Here is a 23,456-nt window from a genome sequence, read left to right as displayed (position 1 = left end):
TTGGATAAACGCCGGTTCGGTATGTGGAGGCGGAGGGAGATGTCATCTGAATACGAAATACTTTCGGAATTAGAGCCAGGTTGTGAAGATACCTTTGAGGTTATTTCCGAGTTGAGGCCATGGATTGTATGCTACAAGCTTCCAAGCGCTGTTGCCCGGAATAGGCAATACGTAACAAGATCGAGGGAGAATCTCTCTCTCTCTCTCTTTCTATTGCGGTGCCCTCGGCATGTATTTACATATATTTACTCACTTGCCTATTCTGATCATTCAGGAGGATCGACAGAACCAACAACTTTGAATTACATGCTTAATGAATAACGAAATCCACGTATTTTGCCTCACACTTGGTGATCACTGATCTGGAACCAGTGAATTCGCCTTTCTCTTCATCTTTGTTGTAATAACACTACTTACCTATTATTTTGTTCATTAATACTTCTTTCATCAAGTCATTTGACATGTCTGTCTATCAAAGACCTTCAACGCCACTCTCGGCTCCCACTTCACCTTTACAAATTTCTTTTCAGAACAAATCACAACAAGATGTAATCAAGCACAAAAATTCTTCCATCTCTCTCAACGTACCCCAAGCATTCTCAGCTGGAGGCATCATTACGCCGCCGGAAACTCCGGCCAAAAAACAACAACACGCCACAAGCGACTCGTACGCAACATTAATCGACTGTCCCATCTCTAAGGCCAGCTTCCTCCTCGCCCAGGCCTCCCTGGCAACGGCGCTGGCCGGGCGTACGTCATCGTCGACAGAATTCAAGTTCCGGGACCCCGAGGCCTTCGGAGCGGAGGCGGGGACGGAGACACGAACACGAACACTCCGTTTCGGCACGGGCCTCGATGGATGCTTCACCAGCACCAGGGGCTTCCTTGGATGTCAAGCAATGCCCCCAACCAACGTCATCAACCCTAGTATTCGTAATTCTTCAAGGAGCTTGGGCCAGCTCCAACGCTTGCCTGCGTCCTTGAAGGCGTGGGAGGTGGTTCATGGAAACTTGCCGCGCTTCCTTCGGGCACGACGAGTGCGTCATGCTGTTGATGCCCTACGCGAGCGCGCAACTGTAGATGGTAGAGACGCGTGGGATGACTTGGAACAGCGTCATTTGGCGCGAGCGGCACTGGTTTTGAGCGCGCTGGCCCACGCTTACATGTTTGGCGAGGAGCAGGGTAAGAGCAAGGAGTGTGAAGGGCGATTACAAGTGCCGCGCCATGTTCTCGATCCATGGAAGAGAGTTTGCACGGCATTGGGGAGGAAGCTGACAGGACGGGTAAGTTCACGAAGTGCTGTCTTCAAAAACTAGAGAAGCTAACTTGCCACAGGTGCCCGCCGATGACGTCCTCAACAACGCCATGGGGAACGCTGCTTTCAACCTAAGCAGCGCCTACTTTGGTCTCCCAGAGGAGCGTTTGTCCTCAGGTCTCCAAGGCACAATGGAGGGCATCTTCGCACCCGCCCTCTCAGCCATGGCCTTTGCGCAGAGCGGTGTGCTAGCCGACCAGCCAGACCAAGTCACGCACTGCCTCGAAAGCCTGGCGGCTACCATTGTTCAATGCGCCAACGTCTTCGAGGCCATGACCCTCCGTGACGCGGCAACCTTTGACCCTGTCGTCTGGATCAAGACGTACCCAGCAATGGGCCGTGCCGTGACGCCCGGCGAACTGGGCAACAGCGGTGCTGACACGCCGCTCTTCCACGCGCTCGACGTCTTCATCGGCCGCCAGGACGTCAAGGGCGACTTGACCAAGATGCAGAGCGACCGCAAGGCCACACTACCGGCCAATATCCGCGCCTTTCTGGATGCGCTTGGCGACAGAGCCGCGAGCGTGAGAGACTACGTCGCTGCGTGTACTGCTCGCGCTCCGCAGGGTGTGTCTCCAGAAGAGCAGTCGCACTATCGCCATCTCGAGGCGGCGTGGGACGGGCTTCTGCAGATGTACGTCTGGTTCCTCGAGCGGCACCGCGTCAAGGCCATTGGCGTCACGGGCGTGTCGCTGAATACGGGGCGTCACTCGACGAGCAGTGGCGTCAAGAGCACCGACCAGTGCAAGCACGCTGGCTCGTCGTCAGCAGAGAAAGGAAAAGGAAAGCCAAATATGCGGCCGGAGGCTATGCTCAGCATGCAGATGAAGGCTGGCATGGCGTCGCGACTTGGCGGCCGGCCTCTGTGGCAGGATGCGCGCATTGAGTCGCAGACGGTGTACGAGGGCAGCACGGTGGTGGAAGTGAAGCTGGATGCCAAGTTGCCGCTCGAGGCAGGCGATCGAGTTCAGGTCTGGCCGCCGAGGAAGAGGAGAAATCTCAATCGGACTTCTGCGTATCAGCGACGGTTGAGGGCTTCTACCCCTCCAGAAGATCATGACCCCTCATTAGATGAGAGCGTCGAAGATGATGATGGCGATGAAGCTCAGCCGAGATTCTACTCCATCGCTCGTGTGGCGAAAGACTCTACTGGAGAAGGCGGTATTACCATCACTCTGACAGTCAGTCAACACTCACCCGAGGGCCTCGTCTCCTCATTTTTGAGCAACGCAGCTCAAGGCACGCATCTGCGTCTTCGCCCATGGCCCAGTCTGCGTTTCCGCCAGCCACACAACCCTTCTGTGCCTTTGGTCTTGATCGGCCAGGGTAGCGGTATCGGCCCCTTAGTAGGCTTCCTTCACGAGCGGGCGACATGGGCTCAGCAGCGTCGGGATAGCACCGGTGACGTGGGCGAGCTGCTCCTCATAATCGCAGCCAAAACACGCCGCCATGTCCCCTGCTCACTCGACAGCCTGGAGCATCTCACCAGGATCTTGCCGTTGACTATCACCCTGGCCCTCAGTCAGGAGACACACCACTTCAGGATCCGCGGTGGAATTAGGACTCAGCTTCCCGATGGAGAACGACACCTGACGCGCCACTTAGTGGAGCACCGGGATTCCATCAACAATCTCGTCAAGGATGAGGGCGGCCACGTCTTCGTCTGTGGCAGCTCCGACTTTGGAGCCTCGGTGACGAGCAGTCTCGAGCTAGGCCAACCGCAGCAAGAAGACCAAGGTGTAAACTCTTTCGACGCCAACAACTACACAAATGTCCCATCACCTCCCGCGCACTGGGACAGAATCCATCAGGATCTCTTTACCGCCGTGAAGAAGCCATCCAAGCCCCATGCACCATCTTCTTCCACTACCACCACCACCTCCTCCCTACCCATCATCACCCCCTCCCAGCTTGCAGCCCACAACTCAATCACCTCAAGCTGGGCCGCCATCGACGGCACAGTCTACGACCTGACGCCCTTCCTCACCATTCATCCAGGCGGGCCAAAGACTCTCCTCGAGTCAGCGGGCACCATCGCAGATGTGCGCTTCGCCGAGACGCACGGTGGGCCACACGCTCAGGAAATCAGGGGCTATCTGCAGCAGTACGCCATTGGGCGTCTACCTCCATCCAAATGTCCCAGAGACCTCAGTACGCTTCAGATCACGGCCGCGAAACTGACGGATGCGCTGGTGAGGATGCAAAACGCCCTCACCAACAACACGGCCTTTGACGCGAGCCGCGGATCTGTGCCCGTTTATGTGTACGAGGATGCCTTGCTCGTATTCGCCGATGGTCTGGATGGGGTGATGGCCATCCTATCAGATGTTGTTGCAAGTGACGCGACCGGAGACGCCTCAGAGTTGAAGGAAACCGTAGCCAAGACGCAAACGCTGTTGAGAAGGGCCTTTTCCGACCTAAAAGACGGTTGCAAACGCTATATGCAAGCCGCTGGCGCCAATGGCTCTGATTCTTTGCTTGATGAGAGCGAGAGTCTGATCCAGAGGCTACACCAGGAGCCCATCAACAAGATCCATGAGGTTGTCAACGCTTGCAAGAAGGGTCTCGGCGAGATTGAGTCGTGTGGTAGTGTCGAAATTTGGGATGTCTTGGAGGAGTTCACCACTACTCTCACAAGTCTTGCCCAGAATCTGCTTCGTGTCATGGCTCTGGCCGAGGAAACTGGTACCGGGGACGTTGAGCAACGAACTACCTGTCGGGAGGAGAACATTTACGCAACGCACTCTGCGATGCCGAGCGTTGATCTATGAGCATGTAATAAGCCTTGTTGTTTTTAGCGGTTTTCTTTTGAGCGTTTCTTGTTACGTGTAGATACTCAAAGTCATCATAGCCTGTTCTGATTCTATTAGATCTGCGTTCCGAATGCATGTTGACCATGCTTCTCTTGGACCTTATAGTGAATGTTGCCACCATCCACGCATACGCATGGCTTACTGCTTTCTGCCATATTGGAGATCAAGCTTTAATACTGGACGGGTTAATTTCGCGATGCATCTTTCCACACAGGTTGACCGTCACGATGTCTGAATACGCTGAGTGACTTCGATCAAACAACCCTCTTTGAGTCCCTTTAAGCAAACTCCAAGTCAGATCTGGAAGAACGCACGAAAGGTGTTACTTGCCCTGCTACCAGTGTGTTTCTCAAATGAAAAACATGAATATGACATCTCGAGAGCCATAATTTCAGAAAACTGGCTATGCTGCGTCAAAAAACTCGAGGCATATCCCCAAGATTCCTACAAAGCCCTCCCGACATACCTCATCTTCCTCTGCCTCCTCGTAACCGGCACCCGCGGCTCATCTGGGCCCAACCCAATCAACCTCCGCCAGTGAAAATGCAGTGGATTCTCCTGACACGGCGGCACCATCTCATACCCGAACGGCGCCGCCTCCAAAAAGTCCAACGGTCCCGTATCCATCTCCGGCAGACTATTCTGGAACCAGCGCAACGAGACATGGAACCGCGACGGCGGCATCTTGAGCCGCCCAAACAGGTGCAGCGGCTCGAACCACTCCTCAAAGGGGGTGGGGTAGCGCGCGTAGTACGGATACGCCCAGATCCGGAGCTCCTGGAGGCGCGGGAGTTTGTCGGCGGCGGCTGTCCACGTGTCGACCCATTTGATTCTCTCGACGATGACTTCGTCTGCTTCCCGGTCCATGTATGTCTCGATCGGGGCTCGCCATGTGAAATGGAGCTTTTTTATGCGGGCTAGGAACGCGGTGGGTGTGGTGTCGAGGAAGCGTGTGAGGGCTTCTGTGTTGATGAAGGAGAAGGTTGTATCGTTGTAGATGGAGTCGATGGCTTCTTCGCGCATACGTTTGCAGGTGAGAAGAGTTGCAAGGAACGGGCTGAACTCCTTCACTAGAATCTGACGGCGTTTATCCTTGGAGGTCTCACCCGTCTTCTCCCCCTCATCACCGTCTCCGAGTGAGAGTTGCTGGAGTTCCCGGAGAATAGGCGGCTCCTCCTCACACTTCCAGTGATTACACCACGACGAAACAATACGGAAACGCCAATTTTGAATCGCCTCGCGTTCTTCCTCGGAACCGGGTCCCACGCCATCTTGCAAAGTCGCTGGGTCCTCAGCCGGCGTGTTGAGCACGCGGGACAGCTCGTCTTCACGGATATCTTCGGCGTCCAGGTCGGCGATGCACGGGCAGTGAGATAAGGGCGCTAGAGCGGATGCACTGGATTTATACACATGCTGGATTGATCCGGCGGCTTGCCATAAGTGGCTGTAAATGTTTTGGCGAATCTCGAGGGGGAGAGATGAGAAGAAGGCTGATTGTGGTTGTGGATGAGGTGCGGATTTGGTAGCGGCCGTTTGAGACTCATGCACGTCTGTGGTCTGAATCTCGGGTAAGTGAGTATCCCCGCCATCATTTTCCGGTTCAGCCATTGTATGCGATTGCAGAATGAGACGATTCATGAGGCTGAAATACTCAGGAATAAGATGCAGTGAGCAATATCGCAACAAGGTGAAACTACCCGAATCTGAGGTGAGATGTTGCGTGGCATCAAGAGCGTTGACCACCACCACCAACACCCCTCCTCCGATCCTTTGGTGAGGGACCTCCCCGAACAGGCTTAACGTGGCTTATGACATTGCACTCATCCAATAACGATAAGGCTGGTCCTGAATTCGGGTGCTTATTGCATGAAGTTTCCTCTCATCCAACCAACAACTCCTTGAGAATACCTACCTACAGATGCAACCATCTCACATGTGCGCATCTTGCGATGAACGACAATGTCGGCAGTTTCAGCGAGAGAGACAACAAGGTTTTCCACGAGCAGACAAGAACATCACCAAACCATTACGTTACCCTGATGCCCCTCGGTGGAGTTTACAAATCTACGGCGAATGATTGGTCAATGCGACCATCTGTTTGTGTGTCTTACCCCAGACCATCGGGATCCGGCTGCCAGGGATGATGAGCGGCAGCACCGACAGCACCGCCAGCATTCTTTTGTATCTGTGCTCTGGGCTCTTATCTCTTTCTCAGGGCAACCCCTAGACCGCCTTGTCAAACGCAAAGTTTACAAATTACCCATCATCAAAAGTTGAAAACTTCTTCTCCTACTACTCAGTCGACGTTCCGAGAGTTCAGCACTCACATAGTCATTCAACTGACCGGCGTTGCTCCGTTCCAGCAACAGCCATGAGCAGCCGTCCTATCCAGCGGCTCGCCCAGCTGCGTGGGGCATCGTCATCGGCTCGACGCGCTTCAACGCGGCTCGCCGGCCCCAACTACACCACTCTCTCGGCCAACAACCCGACAACTCGGCACCAGATCCGACACACTGGAAGAGGCCCAGCAGCAGCAGCAGCAGCAACAGTATTCACAGGTCTTCAATCAACGAGGCTATTCGGAACTACAGCCCAGCGCCGCAATGAATCCGCATCCGGATCTGCAGCGGAAGATGAGGAAGATGCGGGAAGCTACAGCGAGGCGGACCACGAGCACGCCGTGATCTCGACGTTTGATCTGTTCTCCATTGGCATCGGCCCTTCGTCGTCTCATACCGTAGGCCCCATGCGCGCCGGCAACATCTTCGTTGCCGACCTAGCAGAAGCGAACCTCCTGCACAAGGTCAACAAGATCCGCGTCTCCATCTACGGCAGTCTGGCGCTCACGGGCGAAGGCCACATGACGCCCTCGGCCCTGCTTCTCGGCCTTGAGAGCGCCGATGTGGAGACCGTCGACACGGCGTACGTGCCGGAGCGCTTCACCGAGATCAAGGCGAGCAAGAAGCTCTTCTTGGGCCAAGGTCTCTCGGATGGCAAGGGCAAGGAGGTCGCGTTTGACTATGAGCGGGATTTCGTCTGGGAATGGGGTCGTAAGTTGCCCATGCACAGCAACGGCATGCGGTTTACGGTATTTGATGACGAGGGCTACGTCTTGGCGACCAACGACATGTTTAGCGTCGGCGGAGGGTTCGTCGTCAACGGTGCGCTGTCTATCAACCCGGACGCATCGCCGGCATCGTCCTCGTCCATGACGCAGGTAGAAAGTCCGGACGGCGAGACTGCCGGGAGACATCCGGCCGATTTGGCGGAAAACATGTTTTACAAGGAGATTCGCCGCTCCGATGCCGCGGGAGACCGTCGGACGGGTGCCGAGGTCAAGCCCCTGGACGAAGCAAAGGAAGACCCGATGCTGCTCGAGGGCGCTCAAGGAGACGTACTCTCCCCCGTCGCTTCGACAACCGGAAACGGCGTCGATGAACATGAAGGATCCGAGAGCTCTACCGGCGAGCCGTCTGGCCCCCGGTACCCCTTCCGCGACGCAACCAGCTTGCTCGCGCTCTGCCGCAAGCACAACCTCACCATCGCCCAGCTCGTGTACGAGAACGAAAAGAGCCACGGGTACACGGACGAGGAGATCTACCACAAGCTCTTCAAGATCTGGCAGGTCATGGACACGAGCATCCTCGAGAGCGTCCAGGCACCGCTCGACACCAAGCTCCCCGGCTCCCTCAAACTCCATCGCCGCGCGCCCGCCCTCTACCGGAGGCTAACCCGAGGCCTCTACTCCACCGCCGGCCACACCTCCCCCAACCCCTTGGACAAGGCCACCGGCGAGAAGGCCTCCCTCCCCGGCTTCTCCTCCGCGTCCACCCCGGCAACAATCAACAAATCCAACGTCCCCGGCTTCAGCGTAGGCCGCCGCCAACCGCCGCGGATCCTGGGCTCCCTAGACCACCCCATCACCCCCTCTCCCTCCCGCCGCACAACCTTTCCCACCATGGACTACCTCACAGTCTACGCCATCGCCGTCAACGAAACAAACGCAGCCGGAGGGCGCATCGTCACAGCCCCCACAAACGGCGCAGCGGGCATCATCCCCGCCGTCCTCAAATACACCATCGAATTCATCTCCGACGACCCGGAGCGCGACATCCCAACCTTCCTCCTCACCGCCGCAGCCATCGGCATGCTCTACAAGCGCGGCGCCACAATCTCTGCCGCCGAGGGCGGGTGCATGGCCGAAGTAGGCGTCGCGTGCTCCATGGCGGCGGGCGCCTTTGCCGCGTGCATGGGCGCCAGCCCCGAGGCCATCGAGCAGGCGGCCGAGATTGGCATCGAGCATAATCTCGGTCTGACGTGCGACCCCATCGGCGGACTGGTGCAGGCGCCGTGTATCGAGCGGAATGCGCTGGGCGCGATCAAGGCGATTTCGAGCGCGAATCTGGCGTTGAGCAGTGAGACGGGGACGCAGAAGGTCAGGCTTGACGATGCGATTCGGGCGATGAGGTTGACGGCCAAGGGGATGCGGAATGAGTTCAAGGAGACGAGTTTGAGTGGTTTGGCGACGAGCGTGCCGTTTAATATCCCTGTTAGTGTGCCTGACTGCTAGACTTGGGGATTCGAGACCTGAAGGATTTGCTTTTATGAATCTCAAGATGGGCTGTCTTTGATTTGTTTGATTTGATGATAGACTTGGGAATAGATTTACGGCCTTTCGGTGGAAGAGAAGCATCAAACGGGGTTCAGGCTTGAACCACTACCATGCCTTGATTTGCGGGCTTGTGTCTTCATTAGGGAAACAGGAGTCGTCCAGTCCAAGAAAACAGGAATAGAGGAGTCGTGGTCAATCAAAATGCGGTGGTACCTCACACCGGCATGCTGAGTCTGGGCATGAGCTGCGAATACCTTCCAGAATATTTGGGAGCTACTTTCCGAAGAAGCTATCCGAGTCACAGAGACCCACACATGGGTCAGACCAAAGACTTGCAAATGCTGCAGATTTCAACCAACCCCGGCAAAGAAACATCCAGCCAAGAACCCAAGATCCTGAATAACCTGTTGAACTACGATCAGAGAGATGAGAACTGACAAAAGACATTCCCATCATGCTGGTACCGTACCACGGCCAAGCTGTCATCACGACGGAAAAACGCTGAAGATCCCCCTGCAGACGGGCCTTGAGGTCTCTGGCGTAGCCGACCGTCAGACGAATCACACGGCAACTTGGCCGAGCGGTCTAAGGCGCCAGACTCAAGTTTCCCAACAAATGGTAACTTCCCTGTAAGCGGGGCGCATTCTGGTCTCGAAAGAGGCGTGAGTTCGAATCTCACAGTTGTCACTCGTTGCTTTTTGGTATTGGTCTTCATGGCTCTCGTCACGATAACTCCCTTTTGCCTCTTTGTTTTTTCACGTCTGTGGCGTATGTCATGCAACCGGAAGAGTTTTGGGTGTGGCCAGCGAACTGAACATGGTATATCACCGCGTTATTTCCTCTCATCAACTACCCAGCATTGCTTCTTGAGCATCAGGAGTTAGTTGACTCAAGTATCTTTCCAACCACCCACACCCATGGTTCGTGAGGGGAACTTCCTCCAGAAGATTCAGTCTTCTTTCTACATGCTTCATGGAATGATGATTGACAAGTATCCCTCCCGTTCTACCCGCTTTTCCGGTCTTCTCCCCGCGCGACGGACACACATCGCAACGACGTAAACTCTTTTCCGACTCATGGGTTCGTTCCATCATGCAAACAGGGGTCTCCGGCCACACCCACCCCCCAGAGCCCCCCAAAGCCAAACTCAATGGGGGACAAGGAAACAAACTTGGGGCTACCGCCATGCTGCTCAAAGTGTAGTCTCCGATTGATTGCGCTCTAGGAAACATCGTGAGCTGTAGCCATTTTAAGCTTAAACAGTCGTCCTTAATCACCTACTTAGATCCAAATAGACTACTGATCACGACTGCCGGTGAGTCAATTAAAGATCATTGGGAACCGAACCGGCCTCCGAGCCGGAGCTCGGGAATGGACTCTCGCCCGGACCTTCGTGCCCACGGATATTCCCTCCCCTCCCCTGCCAAGTCTCGCATCCATCGTCAACGACTGGAGCTCTGGCGTCATCTCCGCCCTTTGAAGTACCGGATCGTGGATGGCATGGTAGTAATATCAAAGAGCAGTAGATCATCGAAGCCAGGCCAGCCCAGGTCCGTTTCCCGCCTGGCGTTTGTAGCTTCTGGCTTTTGCTGTCTCTTCCCCGCACCCCGCATCGCACCCCGGGTTCTTTACCGTGCAGTGGTTGCATCCTTCACCTCGACGTTTTGTTTCTCATCTGCCATCTTACTCGGGAATCCGTGTGCCATCCCAGGATAGCATGCATCCTGCGGTCTCTGAGCCGGGGTGAGATATGGACAGATGCTTCAAGTACGACTCAGGCATCGCAAGGTGGACAATGTGGAGGAGGAGGAGGAGGACAACTGCCGTTAATTCCCTCGGACAACCCGGGTAATCTCCGCCGAACAGGACAGTCCGCCCTCTCGGTGTCCACCGCGGCCACTGCCCAGACTTTTCTTGGAGTCTAGTCTTCCTGGGATCAACATGAACAAGGGCCCAAAGATGCAAGCAAGCTAACCACGTCTTTTACCCCTCATACTACTACCTTGCTTTGCGCTTTACGTACATCTCATATTGGTATCCGTACCTTGCGCGCCAGTATCCGTACCATCGGTGAAGACTAGAGTCGAGGACGGAGAAGAGAACATGGACTTTGCGCCGGGGTATAAATCAATCCTCACCTGCAATACCATCCAACCCTTAACCACCTGGTCGTCGTCGCTCCAGAATACCTCCGTCATGGCCTCCTCCTTCTCCATCGCCGCCAGCTTCGCCGGCGCAGCGAGTCTTCTCCTCTCTTCTTCGGGAGTGCATGCCCAGGTTGCAGCCGCACAGAGAGCGCTCCCCGCGAAAGCCCAGATCATCGACCAAAAGAGCTTCAATGTCTTGGAGGTCGTCCCGCCTCCGTTAGAATTCAATGCTTCTTCGGTATGTCACCCGGAAGTCGCTTTGCTATGCGTGACGAGTTCCAATGAGTGAGCATCCGAGTCATTGACATGATGTTTGTGTTAGGAATTTCTCTGGCCGGGCGTCACGCATGAATCTCTCACTGAGAAGCCATTCCACATTTACGACCCGGAATTCTACGACATCATCGGTAGCGACCCGTCACTGACTCTCATTGCGACCTCAGAGACGGATCCCATCTTTCACGAGGCAGTCGTATGGTATGCCAAATCCCCTCCGTCATATCACTCACTCATACGCACCCTCACTCACTCACTCCCTGCCTTAACCTCACTTATGAGTAGTAATCAGCTAACAAAACCACCAAAGGTACCCCCCAACAGAAGAAGTCTTCTTCGTCCAAAACGCCGGACCCCCAGCAGCAGGAACCGGCCTAAACAAGTCCTCCATCGTCCAAAAGATCCGCCTCGCCGACGCAGAGGCTCTTCGTAACGGGTCCCTGGGTACCAAGGAGGTCACCGTCACCACCGTCCCCTCGATCCCGCAGGTCATTAATCCCAATGGTAAGAACGACCATGCTCGCATCCACCGTCTATATCCCCCTGTCTATCCCGACCTTATCGAATGACCTGACTGACATGGAACAGGTGGAACAAACTACAAAGGTCAAATCATCTTCGCCGGCGAAGGCCAAGGCGACCGCGTACCCTCGTCGCTGTACCTCATGAATCCGGTGGAACCCTACAACACCACAAGTTCGTCCAAACCTCCCCTACTCTCCCCCTCCAGCCTCACCAAACTTCCCCTTCAACTCTTTTCCCTCCCGAAATCTCAAAAAGCTAACCATCCACCCAACCTCAAGTCCTCGTAAATAATTACTTTGGCCGCCAATTCAACTCCCTCAACGACGTCGTCGTCTCCCGCCGCAACGGCGACATCTACTTCACAGACACCCAGTACGGCTACTGGCAAAACTTCCGTCCAGCCCCGGGCCTCCCGAACCAGGTGTACCGCCTCAATCCCACCACCGGAGCCTTGACCGTTGTTACCGACGAGTTCGTGTCGCCTAACGGTACGTTTCCGGTTTCCTGCCAGAGTTTCTCAGCCTAGATGAAATGTTGAGTTGCGAGAAGGCTGACTTGTGATACGCCAGGCATCACCCTCTCTCCGGACGGCACATACGCCTACGTAACAGACACGGGTATTTCCCAAGGCCAATTCGGCACAAACTTTACAAAGCCAGCCACAGTGTACGCCCACATCTTCTCACGTTTTCCCTCCCTCTCTTCTTCCGCTCCTCTCCTCTCTTCTTGAACCCTCACCGCATCCTCCCTTCCCAAGCATTAAACGCCATCTAACACCCACCACAGCTACCGCTTCGAAGTAAAAGAAGACGGCACATTCGAAAACCGCAAAATCTTCGCCCACACGTCCGCCCGCCTCCCGGACGGCGTCCACTGCGACTCCAAAGGCAACGTCTACGCAGGCTGCAACGACGGTGTCCACGTCTGGAACCCGTCCGGCAAGCTCATCGGCAAGATCTACACGGGCACCACGGCGGCAAATTTCCAATTCGCCGGCGACGGGAGGATGGTGATCACGGGACAGACGAAGCTGTTTTATGCCACGTTTGCGGCGTCGGGTGTTGCGTTGACGTGAGGTGGGCGGTGGTGATGATGGATGGTCGGGATGAGAGTGGTAGTGATACATTGAATATAATCAGGTATTAATGCATACAGCTAATTGGATACAAACCTTGATCTAGACAACCCAGATCTAGTAACCCGACAAAATCTCGAATCAATTTTCTGCATTAAATTCATTTCTCGTACATCGTCTAATATATATTACGCAGCGTCCCCTGTGTCGGGTTTGGGGTTGGCGATAACACCATAGCGGTAGCACAATCACCCATTCAACCTGGTTGAGCAGGATCCCACCTTACCTCGTGTACTTCCTACCCGTTGAGCGAGTCTGTAAAGCTCTTCAGCCACGGCAAATCGATGGTGTCGACGTTTGGATCTTGGACCTTGGTATCCCAGACACTCTGCAAGAATTGTTAGCACCATTCACGTACGTCGTCTTCCACAAATTGAACGAACCCAGTCCAAGGTCATGGCCGTGTCCACTCCCGTCATAGGAATGGGGATGGACTCTGACGAAGTCGCGGTGGGCATGAATCCCCACCGAGCAGGTCCATCTTGTTCCATCCATGCAGGTTCCACGGGTTGCTGAGGCATGTACCCAGGTATAACGGGATCTATGCGGGTTCAGGGTTAGCTGAGGGGTACGTGAAGACGATGTCCATGGGGGCACCCACTGCATGCGAGTTGATAAGACGGGCGCAATCCCATGTCGGAACCAAGCACTCCGTCCGAGCTAACGGTCTCCGGAGTGCTCTCGTAATGGTCTCCAGTAGACAAGCTAAGCATACGAGACAAGATCTTGAAAGCCCTAACGGCTTCACTGGAATCTTTCCGGTTGGACTTCCAAATATCTCTAGACGCCTGAAGAATGGAAAGGAGAGGCTCCTTGTCAATGTGTATCCCAGTCGTGTTGCGACCTTCGGGGCGTAGAAGGTGAGACAACTCCAGGCAGAGCATCATATCCGCAAGGAGAAAGTCGTGAGTGCTCAGGCTGGAGACGAACCAGCGCTCGCGTGATAGACGACCTCCAGGCTTATACTCCTCGTTGACGTTGAACTGAATTTCCAAAATTTTGGTAGCCGCATTGATGCAGGCGAATCTGGAGTGCGCGAATCGGATATCCTTGCGTCCAAGCGTGAAGTACCGGCGGTGGAGGACGATGCGGGCTTTCAGGTACATGAGCTCTATCCAGAGTCGTTGCATGATCAAATCGACAGTGTCTTCGACGGAGAGAGTGAATGATCGATCTCGCAAGACGGGAGGGATTTCTTCATGGGCCCTTTCCAGCCGCTCATCCAGCCGTAGGACTTCTCCGTAGTCGGGACTGCTGCGACTTGCCATGCGCGAGACAATGTCGCTAAATACCACCACAAGTCTGGATTTCACAATCGTGTACATCACTGGCGTCCGCTCGACCTCGGTCATCGGACGCTCAGGGGGTAGCTTGACTGTAGCCTCGTCGAAATCCCTATCGTGGAGGTTCCGAGGTAGACCTACGTACATTAGATTTCAGAAACCACATAGGGAAGAAAAATCAAACCTGTGTCGAAGTATTGAGACTGCACGTTAGAGGGAAGTCCGAATTGGAAGGCTATGAGCACGTCGATTTCGATTACGATTGTCCAGAGGCGCTTGCGCATCTCGCCTTCAAAGACTGACATGCCCTTGAAATGGCTTGGGTCTCTATGCATTCCTGAATGCATTGCCAAGCGAACGATGATGGACATGAGGATTGCCTATTTTGCGTCAGTTCTGCGGGGGTTCGTCCTTTGAGCGGAGACTTTCATGGCATACCGTGCTCTGCTGTGCATCGGCTAGTCGGAGATACTCTGATCCAAAGTACAGCATCATCGTTTCGACCTTGTACTTCCCAGGGGTCGTGTAGTTGTCTAGGGCTAGACACCGCGCACAGTGACTGCGGAAAATGTCGGCAACGTAAGTTGCAGGTCCCAAGTCGCCAGGGACTGCTTCGTCTGCCCTCAGACAGAAGAAGGCAGCATGGTTGATCATGGCGAATAAGAGTGCAAGCCAAGTTAAGGGGAATCGACTTTGGTCTTCCCAAAATTCGTGAAACTAGAATACGTGAGCGTCTACGCAATAGTTGAGTGTGATCGGTCAACCCTTACCTCTTTCCAGAAAGTAGGCACATGGAACATACCTACGCGGGGGATGCCGAGTCAGTAAAATACGTATACAGTCGAACTTTGAAGACATACACCAAGCAGGTTCTTTTCCCTCAAAAAATCGTTCAATCAACCTAGTCGTGATATTCCTTGGCGGCAACAGTGCCATGAGAGTAGTCATGTTGGCCGTTGGGAATGCCCCTGAAAGAAGAAACGGCACGGTAGGTTTCGAGGCAGCATTGCTGGCGGGTATGTCTTCAGGCTCTTCGGCGTCACATACTACATATTTCTTGGTTTTGAAATGCGTAGTGAGCCTGGTGATCTTGGGAGAAATCAGTACAAACATGGCTTAGCTCCTCAATGCTTTTCCAAACTCACGTCGTCAAGAATAGCTTCCCAGTTGGCAGCATCCACATACCGCACCCTGTCCACCATCGGGCCCGCAGTCGTCGGCTCCGTGATTCCCATCAGGCTGGGGGTTTCAGTCCCGCTGGAAGATTGTTTGGCGCTGACGCTAGACGCGCTAGATTCCGAGATCGGGTTTCGAGACATCTCGATCTCTCGACTCCGCATTTGGCCCAGCTCCTCGGTCAGACGGTGCAGCTTGGCTTGCAAAGCCGCCATTTCGGCAGACTGCGGTGTCTGATGGCGGAGGGCGGCATGTTCAGAGCTCGCACCAGGCCCCCCTCTGATCAGATATGGCACGATCACGCAGGAGCTCGCAAGGCCCCGCTTCTCGCACTGGTCGCAAGGATCTCCGCGGTTGCACTTGCGCCTGAGAAACGCGCGAGGCTGTCAGATGCAGTCCAAGGCTGTTCAGGCCGCCCATGGGCAAACTCACTTCTTCTCGCGACATATGGTGCAAGAGTACCTGACGCGGCTGCGCTTCTTGGAACCCTCGTAATCGGTCGGGTCAGTGCCCGTCGCCTCGGTAGCCATTGGAGGGTATCCGTAAATTGGATCCTTTCGACATCCGAGCTTGATGTAGCTGACTCGTTTCTCTGTGGCTTACGACTGCGAAAGTGGAATTCGGCATCAAATCTTCCAAAAACCACACTCGGCTGGGCGTAAGGCGGGAAAAGGCGACTGGTTCATTGACGAAAGTGATCTTTTGATCGATCACGTTTCCAGGCGATTGCCGCCAACGACGACTCCCCAATGGACATGCACGCTTGGGTCCTGTCATGTTAACGTAAGCAGGCCTGGCCATACGGCGTTCGCTATCAGGCTCGATGGAGACGATGCAAAGGCCCAGAAGCAACTAACATTTAATTAGCGACAAATCCATCTGCCATGCATAATGGATACAAACACAAGCCCTGGTCTGTCGACGACTTGCCAAATCATGGCGAAAGAGGCCACAATAGGCCTTGGCAAAATTGCCGTTCCATCCTCCAGATCGCAAGCACAACTTGAGGCTTGCTATTCCTCAAATTTTCGAGGAGCAAACAACGTCGCTAAAGCCACCTTGAAAATTGGAAATGGCAGACAGAGACCTAGGTACTGCACATCATGTCGAAACAAGCTGGTTCTGGTCGATATCGAGTTTATGGAACCAAGTCAAGGTCGCCAGAATATCTGGATCGTGGAGGGGGGGCGGATGGTCTTTATATAACGATGTCCCGGGTGAACTCGAGGGTCACACGTCTATTTAAACTGTGTATCCCATTCCCTCGGGACCGGAACATTTCCAGAAGAAGGTGAACCGTCTGACGGCATGCACGTCTGGTGTAACCACGTTGGCGTATACGCGAGCGTGTTGACTGGTCAAGGGGCGAAATCCGGAGTTAGAAGGCCGGAGTTGTGGTTTCTGGCACAAGATGATGGCAGATTAAGCCGGTCGGCCAGCTCGACAAGGGTCCTTGGCATGCAAGCGGTGGCATTCTCATACTGTTGGAGCTAACTTCCAACAACATCAGTCTGTGACCACGCACTGCTAATTGGATGGTTTGGATGGACTGACCCGCCTGTTGGCTGGTTTGTCGAATATGTGAGCCTTGATGCTGCAAGGGAGGACATGGATTCTTTGAAACATATGGAGAAAATTTTGCTTGGTATTTAACCTCGTTGGCGCACTGCATTTGCTGTGATCCAATTGATATTCTCGTTCAAGAGCACGCCGCCACGGTGAGAGCGACTCAACTCGCTGTATGGCGCACGTACCACCCTCGGTGAAGGTGCCTGCCGGCCACCTGCCTAGCATTTCAAGCTTTCGTAGCTCTTTCCGCGGGGTAGGTACGGATACCTACGGAATATTATGTATTAGGCAGGAAGATCCGACTCTAACCCCACTTCCCTGCACAGCGAGGTACCCGCTTCTACGTGGATACTCAGTTTGATTCGTCCAATAAGACGCTGTCACTCAAAATGACGTACAGAGGAAGGAGGCAACCACCAGCGCAATCCTCCGCCAAAAGTCACCGTTATCGTCGCATCGCGAGCACACCACTCTCAACTCAAAACCGACGACCGTGACGACTTCCACTCTGACTGCCGTTGTCTCCCATCTTCGCAAGCACGACGGGCAGCGAAGACCGTATATCGCACAAATGTCCGAGTCGCAGCGCTCCGCGTGGTCATCCCGCGCCGACCTTCTCCTGCGCCCCGTCGAGCGTCCGGTGGGGTACCTGAAGCGTGCCAGCATCGCGGCCTGGTTTCCCATCCGCGGCATCTGGTACTTTTTGCGGAACAAGGAATTCTACCCGCTATTCCTTAGCCGCCTCCTACCACTATCCATCATATCATTTCTCGTTTACTTCATCCTCTTTACATTTGCCTTCCTCCCACAGTTTGCACTTCTGGCCATCTTCCACGGATGGGGCGCCTGGGTCAATGCGGTAGTCCTTGTGCTCGGAGAGGGTCTCGTGGTGATCCAGGGTCTCTTTGAGGGATTCTTCGTCGATGAGTGTCGAGTAGATGTCTTTGATGTGAGTTGAATCTGTCGTAGTCTTTGATCTTTGGTGTTCTCTTCGGTTTTATGGTACTAATCGTTCCCCCAAGGCCACCCTGATCAAAGAGTCGCAAACAGACCTCGTGGCTCCCCACAGGATCCTCTTCCCCGATGCTCCCACCGCGGTCAAGATGCTCGGCAAGCCGACGACCCCTGCCGCCTTCACCCCATGGTCTATGATCCAGATCATCGAGCTGATAGTCTTCTTGCCCCTCAACTTTGTCCCGGTTGTTGGCACCCCTGCTTTCATCATCATCACGGGTACGAGACTGGGCAAGCTGGCGCACTACAGATGGTTTCACTTGCGAGGGTTGAGCAAGAAGGAAGCCAAGAACGAAATTCGGGCGAGGACGTGGGAATACGTATGGTTTGGCACGGTCGCCATGATTTTGGAGCTGATCCCTGTACTGTCTTTCTTCTTTTTGTTGACTACTTCGGCTGGGGCTGGACTCTGGGCGGCACGGATTGAAGATGAGAAGAAGAAGCGAGCTGTGGACGCTCTCATCGGAGAGCCCCTACCGCCCCCGCCCCCCTACGAGGATGATCCGGTCTAGGAACATGGTTAGAAGGATTTGGAGCACCAGAATATATTTTGGGATCGATCGAGCAAGTAAGCAGGCCGGCAAGTGAATACGTTGATTCACTGATTAAGTCCTCGGATCTATTATCGTTCCGGCATGCCTCCATCACGCCAGACACGAGCACCATCACTAGGTAGCTCGTACACTCTTTCTTTATGCCCTGGGAAGTAACTTCTTGAGCCCTTTCTGCTTACATTTTGCACCCAACGTACCTTCCCTTGGCCCCAGCTTGCCGTGAAATGATGGCGTGATCATCTGCCACCCATACTTCCCGTCTCGTGGCCTGACGTGGAAGGTGCTCTCTCGCCGAAGTTGCTGTACCGCAAGGTACCGCGTCGAAGGAAGGTAGGCAGCCGAACAGCCTCGTGCTCCTGCCTCCTACCCACCTAACCTCCTTCTTTTCTCCCTTCTAGAATTTCATGGCAACATGTCATATGGGTGACCGAGTACGTGCTGGACTTCAAGGTACAATGCCTAAGTCCCGGGAAGAACATCAGGAAGGAGCCAGCCCAGTGCCTCGGAACTGGGAGCACTTGAAGGTGCGCATACCAGAGCAACGGTTGGGTCCACGAGGACTTATGCTGGGCTACATTTTCTCGTATACTCTTTGAATATATGATGACAGAGCAAGCGGTTGTTTTGAGAGCACGTTTTGATGTTGACCGCATGAAACCGGGGCCTTCTCAGTGAAGCAAGACGAGTATTACTCTTCGCGATGCTACCGACACCTTCCTTCCTCTGTTGCAAAGTACATCGTACGTTGAGTTGCGTCATCGGCCACAGCTGGTTCCAGGACCTTAACAGGAGGAAAGAGAGGACGATGACTTCCTTCCCACGATCCAGCTCTACAGAATTCTCTCCTGTTCTTCCCCGTCCTACTTAATCCCCCAAGGACCCCCCATTTCTGCTCTCTTCTTCCTCTCCTCTTCATCCTCTCTCTCATCTCTTTCGCCCCAATCCTTTTCCCTCTGCGTTGTCATTGTCTGTCTTGTTCGCGTCGTTCTTTGCGTATTCAATCCGATCAGCGTACCCTACGTATTCTACGTGTTCTTCCTACACCTAGATCCGGCACCTCCGATTGCCTAAGATGCGGGCTTCCCTCTTTGCCATGGCGGCCATGGTGTAAGTCTTTTCTTTCTCTCCAGTCCCATTCGAGTTTGAAGCTGACAATACTTCTCAGTGCTGGCACTTATGCCCAGCCAACATGTCCCGCGGCGGCGACCACCACGGTCTTCATCACGGTTGACTCCAACAACGACCCTGGTCCCTCGATTGTCGTTCAGACTGTCACTGCAACCGTTCCGTTCTCTGCCCCTTCTCCTTGGTCTCCTGCCCAAACTGGTTCCCCCGGTCTTCCGGCCACTCTCACTGTCACCATTGACAGCTACGATCCCCCTCCTGGAGGATCTCAGTTCACCGGGCCCAAACCTTGGGAGTCTTCCCCTGCTACAGGCGCTCCTGTCACTATTGTCACTGCCACTGTCTACTCCCCGGGTTCTGGCGACCCCAATGGTGGTTCCCCTGGTTCTCCTGGTTCTCCCGTATCCCCTGGTAACTCCGGCCCCGGTGGTCAAGGAACGACAACTGTTACGCTTCCTGGCCCTCCTGGCTTTCCTTGGAATCCTTCTCAATCTGCCACTACCGACTGCCCGTTTGCTACTGGTGATCCCAATGGCTCTGGCAGCAACACCGCGGGTGTCACTGTGATCACCACGACGCTGTACAGGACAGACACCAATCCAGGTCAAGCTACACCCGCCGTGGACTCGGTTGTTGCAACCTTCACAGTCACATTCCCACAGCCTGCCGGAACTGGGTCGGTTCCTGGCTCTGCTGTAACGGACGGTGCTGTCGATCCTGCGTCTGGCGAGCTGTTCACTTACACCCTGACTGCACCGGCTGCTACTGGCCCTGCCGTCACCAACGCTCCTTCTGGCCCCGACAATGGCAATGGGGGCTCTGTCACAGACTTCACTACCACCCTCTACCGGACTCGTCCTGACTCTGGTCAAGGAACGCCTGTCGTCGACACACTTGTCACCTGCTTCACTGTCACTTTCCCTTCTGCAATCGGCACTGGACCAGTCACTGGAGTCCCTGCAGCTTCAACTCCCGCTCCTGGAAGCCCTGGCAGCGGCGGCTCTGTTGGTACCACGACTCGCTACGTTCCCACCATGGTTCCTGGTCCAGATGGTTCCTTGAGCTACTCCATCCAAACCGTTGTATCGACTTACACAGTTCCCACTCCCGGTTCTCCCTCAACAGGAGGCTCAGGTGTCACAACTGTCTATGTTCCTGCTAGCCCAGCTGGCGCCACCACTGTGGTTGTCCCTGCCAATCCTGCGGGCGGTTCAGCCGGAGGACCTTCCACGGTTGTCACCACAACTCTGTACGCTTCTCAGCCAACCATTGGCAATGGAAACCAACCTACTGATTCTTCGGACCCGGGCAACATTGTCGTGTTCACCTTGACAGTTCCTCAGTCTCCTGCCGGGGGTGCCTCAACTTACACCACGATTCTTCCAAGCATCCCGGGAGATGATGGTTCTGCTGGCCCCAGCTCTGTCTCTGTTTCCACTGCTACGATTGTCCTGACGTTGCCAACGCCTCCTACAACCCCCGGAGATACCACTCCTCCTACAATCCCCGGCGGCTACGGTGACCCTGTAATCCCTGGTGCATCTGGAAATCCTTCGACTGGTGTTCCCGGCTCAGGCACTCCTGGCTCCGGCACTCCTGGCTCTGGCACTCCTGGCTCTGGTGTTCCTGGCTCCGGCACTCCTGGCTCCGGCACTCCTGGCGCTGGTGCTCCTGGCTCTGGTGCTCCGGGCATTCCAGTCACAATCACAGTTCCCGCAGGTGGTGTTAGCCCTACGGACACCAACGGTCTTCCTGGTGGTGGGATCCCCATTACACTCACGATTCCCGCAGGCGGTATTTTCCCGACAGATACGAATGGCCTTCCCGGCGGCTACACTGATCCGGCTGAGACTGGCGTCCCCCCCTTTGGCGGTCTGCCTGGACCACAGATCACTGTCACTGTTGCTCAAGGAGCTCCTAATGGAGGCGTCCCAACCACTGTTGCTGGCGCGCCAACTTCAGTCATTGGTAGCTACTCTGTCCCTGTCGACCCTGCAACTGCTGCCGTCGGCTCTCAGAACTCGCCTACTGTCATCACTCTCTGGCCGGCGCCATCGACGGTTGACAATGCTCTTCCTGGTGCTGCAACCTCGACTTCATGCACCAGCTCCGAGTCCACCACGTCCACGACTGTGCTCACCACCAGTTTCATCAACGTCGTCGCCGATGAGACTACCACGTACACGTTCCCTTACGAGTCTCTCGTCACAAAGGTCGATACAATTGTCGCATCTGCCTCGGACGTAGCTGTCACTGGCGGCGCTGTCACTGGTGGCGTTGTCACTGGTGGTGCTACTGGCTCTCCCGTTGTCTCTACCATCATTGGCGTTTCCACCATTCTTGGAGTCTCTACCATTGCTGGTGTCTCCACGGTCGGTGGCCCTGCCGTAACCGCATCCACGGCCGAGGCCCCTGCTGTCACCGTCTCTCCTGCCGTCACTCCTTCAGTGTCTACTTGGCAGAGTGTCGTCGTTCAGAGCTCTTTGGTCCAAGTTTTCACCACTGGAGTCTTCACCTCTCTTGTTCAGCCTGGCGGGGTTCAGAGGCGTTATGTCAACACAACTGCAACATCCAGCACACCCACACTGACACCTGTTGCGACACCCATCTGTACCGGCACCACAGAGGTTGGCAATCAGGTTCTCGATGTAAGTCGCTCCGCTACCGCTGACTCAAAATCTCACTCACTTGCTGATTCTGACCCGCGCAGTTTGATGACGTCTCGTCTGGCCCGCTTTTCAACCCTTACCACCGGTTCTGGTTCTCCAAGGGCTTCCTTGTTGGTCCTCCTCCGCTGATGCCCTTCTTGCCCTCCTCTGGTGGTCGTCTCGTGGAGTTTGTGCCCCCAATTCTGTCAAACACCTCTTCAGATGACGTCTCCGGCGACACTGCGCAGATCGGCATGGGAAAGCTGGCGTCTTCTCCTTGCTTCCAATTTGACTTCTTCGGCATGAACCTAGGTTGCCACTCCGACTCTGCGGTTCCCAACCAGCTTTGTGTCTTCACTTTCACTGGATACAGATGGGATGCGACCAACGCCACCGAGACAGAAGCTGTCAGCCAGAAAGCTTGGGTCAACGCTTGCGACCAGTCTTCCGGCTGCCCACTTACGCCTTTCTCAGCTGTCGATTTCACCGATCTCAGCTCCATCCTGATCACTCTGCAAGTCGATGGTAAGCCTCAGGTTTGGTGGTCTGATGACATCCGCGTCGGCTGGAGCAAGAATGATTGCGCGACCGCCAATTGCCGACAGCAGTTCCAGCCTGAAAACATCCAGCTCCACGCAGGTCCTTTCTTCTACTGGACCAGCTCAGGCCTGAGGGTCCTGTCTTCGTCCAGAATCAACCGGGGTTGAGTTTATAGGGACACATGATGATTACAAGAATGATTGCAACAATGGTGGATTGAGAACTGTTGTGTTGCCACACCATTTGATCCGAATTTCTTGGGCGGCTCATTGCGAGTCGGGATGTGTGCTGAGATGACCATGGGAGAAAGGACCACCTACACCTATGTATGCTATTGCTAGTATTCTACATGAATGATTTTTGGAGGTCTCAACCATTGTTACAGTCTCATCTCGCTTTTCTTGTATTGGCTAATATGCAGCGAAGACTGCCTGCATGCTACAACGTGTGAACTTGGAGTGGTGATGTGCAACGTGACGGAGCACTTGCAACGCCATTCCCGTAATTGATAGGGCGACGTCACTGTAGGTTCTCACAAACGACAAAGTCTAAGGATGTCTTGAGGCTGTGCTTAGAGGCAAAGAAGGCAGCGATTGAATATTTATTCATAGAAAATGAGGACTAAGAATGCACAACAGATCCGGAAACTAAAGTGTAGGCTGACGGACAACACAGCAAGATCACCAGTGTGACAGTCTATTGTAAGAAGGACCATCATCACGGG

The 23,456-nt window shown here is 54.6% G+C and overlaps 8 protein-coding genes across 8 annotated transcripts; 6 read left to right on the top strand and 2 right to left on the bottom strand.

Annotated features, from left to right (window-relative positions):
- Positions 1 to 461: 461 nt before the first annotated feature.
- On the top strand, positions 462 to 4,086 carry CTAM01_09849 (cytochrome b5-like Heme/Steroid binding domain-containing protein; the record flags this gene model as incomplete). Its single annotated transcript, XM_060525865.1, has 2 exons — positions 462 to 1,283; positions 1,336 to 4,086. 2 exons carry the CDS (start codon positions 462 to 464, stop codon positions 4,084 to 4,086), a joined length of 3,573 nt encoding a protein of 1,190 aa, XP_060379551.1.
- Positions 4,087 to 4,572: 486 nt separating this feature from the next.
- Positions 4,573 to 5,736, bottom strand: CTAM01_09848 (uncharacterized protein; the record flags this gene model as incomplete). The annotated part of the gene is made up of 1 exon (XM_060525864.1): positions 4,573 to 5,736. One exon carries the CDS (start codon positions 5,734 to 5,736, stop codon positions 4,573 to 4,575), a length of 1,164 nt encoding a protein of 387 aa, XP_060379550.1.
- A 763-nt stretch (positions 5,737 to 6,499) lies between these two features.
- On the top strand, positions 6,500 to 8,698 carry CTAM01_09847 (L-serine ammonia-lyase; the record flags this gene model as incomplete). The annotated part of the gene is made up of 1 exon (XM_060525863.1): positions 6,500 to 8,698. One exon carries the CDS (start codon positions 6,500 to 6,502, stop codon positions 8,696 to 8,698), a length of 2,199 nt encoding a protein of 732 aa, XP_060379549.1.
- A 1,275-nt stretch (positions 8,699 to 9,973) lies between these two features.
- CTAM01_09846 (uncharacterized protein) lies at positions 9,974 to 10,456 on the top strand (the record flags this gene model as incomplete). Its single annotated transcript, XM_060525862.1, has 1 exon — positions 9,974 to 10,456. A coding segment is annotated over one exon (483 nt), but the record flags the coding sequence as incomplete, so codon positions are not given.
- A 387-nt stretch (positions 10,457 to 10,843) lies between these two features.
- Positions 10,844 to 12,763, top strand: CTAM01_09845 (D-lactonohydrolase; the record flags this gene model as incomplete). Its single annotated transcript, XM_060525861.1, has 7 exons — positions 10,844 to 11,125; positions 11,210 to 11,364; positions 11,474 to 11,667; positions 11,752 to 11,859; positions 11,967 to 12,176; positions 12,258 to 12,354; positions 12,475 to 12,763. The coding sequence occupies 7 exons, from the start codon at positions 10,844 to 10,846 to the stop codon at positions 12,761 to 12,763; spliced, it is 1,335 nt and encodes a 444-aa protein (XP_060379547.1).
- A 298-nt stretch (positions 12,764 to 13,061) lies between these two features.
- CTAM01_09844 (fungal specific transcription factor domain-containing protein) lies at positions 13,062 to 15,812 on the bottom strand (the record flags this gene model as incomplete). Its single annotated transcript, XM_060525860.1, has 9 exons — positions 13,062 to 13,151; positions 13,207 to 13,364; positions 13,425 to 14,243; positions 14,291 to 14,486; positions 14,545 to 14,823; positions 14,877 to 14,908; positions 14,967 to 15,195; positions 15,252 to 15,648; positions 15,715 to 15,812. The coding sequence occupies 9 exons, from the start codon at positions 15,810 to 15,812 to the stop codon at positions 13,062 to 13,064; spliced, it is 2,298 nt and encodes a 765-aa protein (XP_060379546.1).
- Positions 15,813 to 17,023: 1,211 nt separating this feature from the next.
- CTAM01_09843 (uncharacterized protein) lies at positions 17,024 to 18,377 on the top strand (the record flags this gene model as incomplete). The annotated part of the gene is made up of 3 exons (XM_060525859.1): positions 17,024 to 17,104; positions 17,252 to 17,800; positions 17,874 to 18,377. 3 exons carry the CDS (start codon positions 17,024 to 17,026, stop codon positions 18,375 to 18,377), a joined length of 1,134 nt encoding a protein of 377 aa, XP_060379545.1.
- A 1,114-nt stretch (positions 18,378 to 19,491) lies between these two features.
- CTAM01_09842 (uncharacterized protein) lies at positions 19,492 to 22,899 on the top strand (the record flags this gene model as incomplete). Its single annotated transcript, XM_060525858.1, has 3 exons — positions 19,492 to 19,526; positions 19,585 to 22,192; positions 22,255 to 22,899. 3 exons carry the CDS (start codon positions 19,492 to 19,494, stop codon positions 22,897 to 22,899), a joined length of 3,288 nt encoding a protein of 1,095 aa, XP_060379544.1.
- Between the last annotated feature and the right edge of the window lie 557 nt (positions 22,900 to 23,456).

The sequence above is a fragment of the Colletotrichum tamarilloi genome (assembly GCF_030869305.1).
Source record: "Colletotrichum tamarilloi strain Tom-12 chromosome Unknown Scaffold_41.1, whole genome shotgun sequence".
NCBI lineage: Eukaryota > Fungi > Ascomycota > Sordariomycetes > Glomerellales > Glomerellaceae > Colletotrichum > Colletotrichum tamarilloi.
The sequence above is the reverse complement of the archived record's forward strand: the minus strand, read 5'-3'. Positions and strand labels throughout refer to the sequence as shown.